This window comes from Alnus glutinosa, chromosome 9 (genome assembly GCF_958979055.1).
Source record: "Alnus glutinosa chromosome 9, dhAlnGlut1.1, whole genome shotgun sequence".
Classification (NCBI taxonomy): domain Eukaryota; kingdom Viridiplantae; phylum Streptophyta; class Magnoliopsida; order Fagales; family Betulaceae; genus Alnus; species Alnus glutinosa.
This window is the reverse complement of record NC_084894.1, coordinates 5575574-5583173: the sequence shown is the minus strand read 5'-3', so window position 1 is coordinate 5583173 and position 7600 is coordinate 5575574. Positions and strand designations below refer to the sequence as shown.

Below are 7600 nucleotides of genomic sequence, written 5' to 3'. Positions count from 1 at the left end.
AATATTATTCGTAGGAGATTCGTTATAGAAAACAATGGCATTTAAATCATGCAACTATCCGATACCAATATACATAAGTTCTTTTTCTATCAAGACTCTTATGCATACTAATACGTCTAGCAAAACTACAATATACTTATCATGAAAACATCATACAATTTAGACAATGTTATGCATGCTCATGATAGTCTTTTTATTCATTGTGAGCCTTACGCTCTCTTCGTTATTATGAGCCTTACGCTCTCTTCCATTATTATAAGCCCTACGCTCTCTTCGTTATTATGAGCCTTACGTTCTCTTTCATTATTATGAGCCTTACGCTCTCTTCCATTATTATGAGCCTTATGCTCTCTTCGTTATTATGAGCATTAGGCTCTCTTCCATTATTATGTGTTCATGCTTTATGCTTTACAATTCAAACTCTATACTCCTATCCTTTGCAAATCATGCTTTCTAACTCTATATTCCTATTCTTTGCAAATTATGCTTTCTTCAAATACCATGAACCAATCAACATGAAAATTCATCATTCTACTTTGCATAATTAAATCCCAACTGCAACACACTTCAAATCAATTCAAAACCTTTCATTCATGCATCATTTCGTAACATCATTGATATTTCAACATAATTGAATCTACTTAAAACATCCAAAACATACGTGTTAACATATCGTTAGTTCAGTAAGAAAATCATATATCATTTGCATTTCTATAAAAACGTAAAATATATTTTCTCAGTGAGTAGAATACTCACCTTGACTGCTTGCACACCAACACTAACAAGTCCTAGGCTCACTCCCCCAAAGTGCCGCTGAATACAACATATTGCACCCATTTAGTTTCCATCCAATAATTACACTATCTCATGAATCGTTTAAAGACTATTTTACTCGACAGTTGCCTAAACTCATACTTAACAGTATCCCTAGGCTTATAAATAAAACCCTAATTTTTATATAAGTTACTACATTAAAACCTAACCTCATAAATATTTATTATTACAAAACCCATGGTTAATTTGAAATTAATCATCACTATCTCCCACAATTTACCCACAAATTAACAATCTAATTTTAAATAATTAAAAACTTCAAGTTAATCTAGTCCATCAAATTAGGGTTTTCCAAACTTAGCCCCAATAACAATATTTTAAACACAATCATATTTACTAAAAGTTAATCTCTTAAAATCCACAAATATCAAATACCCAAAAATTAAGGCTCAAGGAAAAACTTACCCAAATTCACCAAACTCCAACCCAAAGTTTGGCTAGCCTCAAATAAGCTCCAATAAGCTCAAACACCTAAAGGATATAAATGATTAAACTCATATTTAGGATTTTACCTAAAAATTACAAAATTATGAGTTTAGTGTTTTACCTTAAAACAATCGGTAAGAACGTAGATCCGAGTGCAAGGATCACGTTTCCAAAAACGGATTGAAAATCCGACCGTTGGATCTTCGTAGATCACAAATTTTGTATAATAGGTGTTTAAGAGAATTCCTCCCTGTTCCCTTTTTCCTTCTTGCCGCATAGAGGAGCCTCATCCCTGTTTTCTCCCTTTAAGTGAGGCGCACATGCGCCTCACGTTGTTCTTATTTTATTTTATTTTTATTTATTTATTTATTTTTTAAACTTTGCCCTTCAGTACATGAAATGGCCGAATGGCCATTTCATTGTGTGGCCGTACGGCCTTTCAAAGGAAAGGCCGTGCGGCCCATTATATATATATATATATATATATATATATATATATATATATTCCCCCCCCCCCCCCATTTTTTTATTATTATTTACTCTTCTTTTATTCAATTCTTATTTCTTTTGTAATTTCTTTTGAAATTCTTAATTCTTTTTAAACTAAAAATATTCTCTTACATTTTATTTTCTTAACTACAATTTACAAGTCTATAGGATCAAAATAAAAACACACCAAATAGACTTATTTTTATTTTATCCTAATAAACCAATTAAATATTTTCTAGGACATTATACAAAGTGTATCTAATAATTTTAAATTAACATTCATTCTAATTAATACTCCTCTCACATATGAACTCAAACTCACTCAACCACTTGCTTTATTAATTGATTTGATTTGATTATTTCATGATTTATTGAATTTTCATGTATGAAGAGTATAACTAATTTTTAATGAAAGATCTGAGTATTTGATTGATCAAAGATCATGAGTATAAAGCTCTTGCATTACAAAGCATAAAGCTCTGCAAAATCATAGCCACATGCGGGTTAAATAGGCATAGATACAAACAAAATTTTTACAATAAAGTGCTATCTATGACTTTCATCTCCATCTAATCTATGTACTAAAATAGTTAAAGAGCAGATTTGTTCCGAGGAAACTAGATCTAAGACAACGGTAGCCAAATATCCTAGAAAAATTTATTTAAACTAGCCATGAGAGATAACCCATCACATCGAACTATCCAGGCTATGAGGGATAACCCCTTATACTTGACTAACATTTATGCTATAGATCGTCCATGGCAGATCTATGGAGAAGAAAACTCTTATTCAAAGCAAAAACACAACCCGCAAACAGCAACAGTGGTCATGGAGGAGATGAACCGCACAATACAAAGGTAGATGGATATATGCATAGCAGAAATGCCAAAATTGTTGATATAGTCGGAGAACACCTGCAAACAAAAGAAAAAAATCAGAATAGGAGGGGGAGGATAGGAGCGGGGAGCAGAAAGGGAAAGGGACTGCTCCCTCCTCTTAGATCTATTTTCTAAGAGTTTTTTTCTCTTAGACCGGCTAAGAAAACAACTTAGAGTTTTTAGGAGCATAACTAATTATTTAAAGGGAAAACAACAATTTACCCCTCTGATGTTTACACCAATTTGCAATCCTGATACCAATGTTTAGATCGCTTCAATTGTACCCAAGAAAGTTGCAAAAATTTGCAATCCACCCCCTTCTGTCCAATTGCTCCGTTTGATGAGACGAAAATGCACCCACGTGCGCGGCATGTGACTTATATGCAGATAATCGGACGAAAATACCCTAAAAAAAAGGCGAATCGTTTATTTATAAGTTAGAAATATGCCCTTATTTAAATGGCAACATTTAGTGTAAAACACCAAAAAATGAAACTCGTCCATGCATGTCCACGTCGCCGTCGTCTTCTTTGTCTCTGAAACTAATTAACCATTGCATGACCTTATTCAATGGTTGCTGGTCGGGTTCCACCACAATCCTCCCCACCGGCGAACCAGTCATTCTCTACACCGAAATCGACCCACAGAACCAGCAAGTTCAAAACTTGGCCATGCCCAAAAATCACTCCGACCCATACCTCAGGGAATGGAGTAAGTCACCCAAAAATCCGCTAATGGCACCCACTACATCTAACCAAATCAATGCAAGCTCGTTTAGAGACCTGACCACCGCTTGGTTGGGTCCTGAGCAGAGATGGAAAGTGATCCTGACTAGTCTAACTTTTTTGCCATGCCATTGTGAACAAACCTCTATTTTGGTTGGGTAAAACATGGATGAATAGAGGAATGTTCACCCCAACTTCCAAGCAGAAGACGATCAAAGACGTACACCCACGACTTCCTTCTCAACTTACAATAGGAATCATTGAAATAATCACGCTACACTCATTATTGAAAAACTCTACTGCAATCACTAAAATAACCACTTAACACAAGTGCCATTTGTGACATGAACATAATCCTTTGATACCAGATTGCTGTTTAGCTTTCCTTATTCAGAGGTACAATGGGCATATGAATATCTGATGAAGCATGTTTGCTTAACTGTAGTTAGAGAACGTTGCAGACATCTTGCTGTAGTTAGAGAACGTTGCAGCCACCTCAATAGTACGAATGATTTCAACTTATATGTCTTGTTTTGGCTTACACTGAATATGCCAACGGTGGTTTCTCCTTCTTTACACCGTCGACTACTGTATATGCCAACTTATATGTCTTGATGATGGACTCGTCGAGGCCGTACGGGAAGTAAACGTGGAAGCCATCACTTGCGTCAAAGAAGGGCGAATCGTAGGGACTCTGTTTTTGTTTGTTAAAACAGAGGAGAACAGAGCCTCTATTATGGAGTGGGTATTAAGAGAGGCAAGTGAAATGAATCATTTTAATTAGTGCAACAAAGTTATAAACATAGACACAAATTTTCATAAAGGGCCAGTATATGTGTATATTACTATATTCCCTAATAACAGGGACATCCAACGAGCTTCCCGACAATGACGATGAGCTTCGTGTTCGAGGGGACGGTCGAAAAGTGGCAAAGACCTATCCTAGTCGATTTCTAACCCGTTGAAGCCCAGTCAGTACTCCTCCACGTCGCCACTGAGCTAGACAACTCGGAGGAGATGGTGAACCTGTTAGAGAGAACGGGACGCCATTGAAGAAGCTCAAGCTTCTCCGGCCGAATAACAAGAAAACACAAAACTATTTCTAAACATAAAATAGACGAAGAGAGGAGGACGACTCTGAGGAGGGACACGTGTTCCAGGTTCATATCCTATGGTTTGGGGAGGCCTAAAGTGTTTTGATGAATTTTTTGGGTTTTTTTGGACAAAACGGTGCCGTTTAAATGAGGGTATTTTTGTCCACCTTCATCCAAAAAAGGCATGTGTGCGGCACGTGAGGTCACTTTCGTCTCTTCAGACGGCACAATTGGACAAAAGGGGGTGGATTGCAAATTTTTGAAACTTTCTTGGGTGCAATTGAAGCAATCTAAACATTGGTACTAAGATTGCAAATTGGTGTAAAAATCGAGGGGGTAAATTGTAGTTTTTCCTTATTTAATTGATCAATATAAATAATAATTATTTAAATAAATAAAAAAGATTTCATTTAATTAAATTTTTCCCCTTTAGGCATTTTAGTCTATCGAGCTGCCCTTCACACACAAACAAGTAATGGTACCACCGACTTTAATTACGATGGATTCATGTCACACTTCAACATATACAGAGAGCTCATTCACTTTCTTAAGGTAATACAAATGACTTTAAATGAAGCCTTCTTATTTCCTGTCACAACCACTTGTTATAGACGTACGATAGGATCGATGAATCATCGGAAAGTGGCTGTGTTGTTCTGCGATGGAGCAAATATATACGCATGTGATTACTATGGTGACACTCTGGCGTCCTCCCTCTTGAAACGTGCAAGGAATGCTAATTCTTGAATCGCCTCTGAAATCTTCTCGATGTATGGTACAATATCCATTACAATCAAAACTACTGCAGCAGTTGGTATGGTCTCCTGGAGATTGGCATTTTTCCAAAGCCACGTCGTATTGAGCAAGGATTTCAGGTTCTCCACGGTCATTTTTGAGTTTACAATATGGGGATTAACTGCTGTTGTCTGTGTCATTTTTTTGAGCTCTGCTGCTATTTCCTTCAGTGCTTTGCCAGATTCTGAGCAAATTTTAGCGCATGGCTCTTGGATTTTGCTTTGGAACTCACTGGGTGTCTGAAAGGAAGAAAATAAAATTTTAATCCACTTGATCTGTGGGGAAAAGTGTCATAGATATACATCATGACATGTCTACAAAGAGATGATCTATTTAGAAATGGGCATTGCTGATTTTACTTGGATCTTAGAGTTAAGGTTGCTGTTAAGAACGTCAACTTTGTAGGCACATTCCCGACTAAGGGCTCCAATTTTAAGGTACTGTTTCCAAGGATGACGGAACCCAAAACGACAGTTCCACAGCTCCCATCTCGCTAGATTAGCCTGATGAGACATTAAAATCGATCCATATATATCAGCAAACAAAAGATGGTAGTTTAAATCTAGCTTTCTTTTGCATGTTTGGTACTGGAGAGATATAACGAGGATGACGATGACAACATAATTTATACCCACCATAGTTTCTTCAGTGTCTTTTGAAGTGAGAATGCTTTTATATCCTTGAAGAAATGATTTATCATCCATATTCGACAGCCCTTCTTCTGGTATGTTGAAGTATTCACCCCCAAATCCTGTAAAATATATAAAATAGAAAGGAGTTATATATATGGCTTGTAGTATATACGGATCGATATTATTTTGGAAGTATATATATATAAATATATATACACCTTCTAAGAAAGTCCCAAGCTTTTCCATGTTGGTAGCTGCCCGATTGCGAAGATTCTCACCAATCCAAACAGGGCATATACATATGCATATAACTATAGCAACAAAGCTACCAATGATGATTGTCGTAAGCCTCTGATGGGCCATCTCTATCACTTCATCCTCTCCGTAACTCGATATAGATATCAAGCAGAAGGTCAATATGAATATCAATAGCCCATAATCGTATCTTGCCTTCATTGCGGGAATGAATCTCACAAATGTTACTGTTGCAGCTGCATCACGTACACCTCCAACAATCAAATGAGTTTGACAAATTTTGAACTAAACATTAAGGTGAAACTACACTCACACGATTTGCAATCATGATGCCCCCATTAAACTTTAAACAGTGATAATACACCCCTTCAAATTATCAAACACTTTAAAGTTGTTCATTTTATTAGCATTTTCTGTTAACTTGACGGAAAATGCATCATGCATGTGACCCGTACGTACCTGACTCAAATTGGCCAGATTGTGGGTCTCAATGGCAGAGACTCATGGTCTGGCCATGAGTCTCTATGGACAGTGCTTATTAGTTTGAGGGGGTCGATTGTCACTTAATCACATTTTGTAGTTTTGGTAGCTACGATAACTAAAAAATGAAGTGTCAATTTGAAGAGACAAGTGTAGTTTCCCAAATATTAAATAATGCCAATGTCTTGTTACGTACATATGTACCTATCATAAAGACAAAGAACCCAATTACTATGGGCTGTCCTGTCTCACCCGACAGAGTTGCTAGGTAATGGACTCCAACACCTAGAGCACCGCCTGATAAGGTTGCCAGCATCCTGTTCAAGCCTTTTCCCAGTGTTGCTCCTTTAAAAGATGCAAAGGAAATGCCAAAATCAGAATTGTTAGCCCCATGTCATAAGTTTTCTATTGTATATTAGTTTTTCTCATAGTAAATAAATTCATCAATCAGAATTTTTGGAAACAAATTGCAAGCTTACCAACAGAAAACTCGAGGACAAGAATGACTGTCAGAACAGCCCATATTGCATTGTCACCAAAACCATCATAGAGTGGTCTGATATAGTTGAATAAGGAAACCAAGGTGAGAGCCAGTCCTACTCTTAGCGAATGGATAATTCTTCTTGGATCATCTTCTCCGAGTTTCTTCATCTTCTTTGCAACATCGACTGCCTTAGCCCATAACTTCTCAGGCAAGGCCTTGAGCCATCCCCATGCACGAGTGAAAGGTCCACCATTTTTATGACTTAGAGATTCAATATTCATGCTATGCGTTGAAAGGAAACAATATTGCAGTAGTTGAGAGAGAATGATGCGGGAAGAGGCCGACAAGAGATAGTGCAAGAAGATGACGGCTTGGGAGCTATATATATATATATATATTGTGACAAACCAGTCCTCACTAATTTGTAGGCGGAAAAATTGTTTGGTACGTCTACACTGCATGCATGTCACACACTCGCAATTGTTATGAACAACGTGTAAGAGATGCT

At 36.9% G+C, this 7600-nt stretch overlaps 1 protein-coding gene and 1 long non-coding RNA gene across 2 annotated transcripts; both read right to left on the bottom strand.

The window, feature by feature from the left end:
* On the bottom strand, window positions 1-1500 carry LOC133877077 (uncharacterized). The gene is made up of 3 exons (XR_009901651.1): window positions 1382-1500; window positions 1240-1305; window positions 1-813 (listed from the first exon to the last, which is right to left on the bottom strand). It is a non-coding gene; the product is annotated as an uncharacterized LOC133877077 (long non-coding RNA).
* A 2390-nt stretch (window positions 1501-3890) lies between these two features.
* On the bottom strand, window positions 3891-7373 carry LOC133876693 (aluminum-activated malate transporter 2-like). Its single transcript, XM_062314950.1, has 7 exons — window positions 7088-7373; window positions 6813-6953; window positions 6092-6364; window positions 5877-5992; window positions 5601-5744; window positions 5148-5480; window positions 3891-4046 (listed from the first exon to the last, which is right to left on the bottom strand). The coding sequence occupies exons 1-7, from the start codon at window positions 7371-7373 to the stop codon at window positions 3891-3893; spliced, it is 1449 nt and encodes a 482-aa protein (XP_062170934.1).
* Between the last annotated feature and the right edge of the window lie 227 nt (window positions 7374-7600).

Bases quoted from the DNA above. Each gene is read 5' to 3' on its own strand.
- LOC133876693 (XM_062314950.1), bottom strand. From the start codon at position 7,373: ATGAATATTGAATCTCTAAGTCATAAAAATGGTGGACCTTTCACTCGT. The intron at 6,954-7,087 runs GTAAGCTTGCAA...CATCTTTTAAAG, and splicing joins TGTCCTCGAGTTTTCTGTTG to GAGCAACACTGGGAAAAGGC. The intron at 5,993-6,091 runs GTGTATATATAT...TATATTTTACAG, and splicing joins GCTTGGGACTTTCTTAGAAG to GATTTGGGGGTGAATACTTC.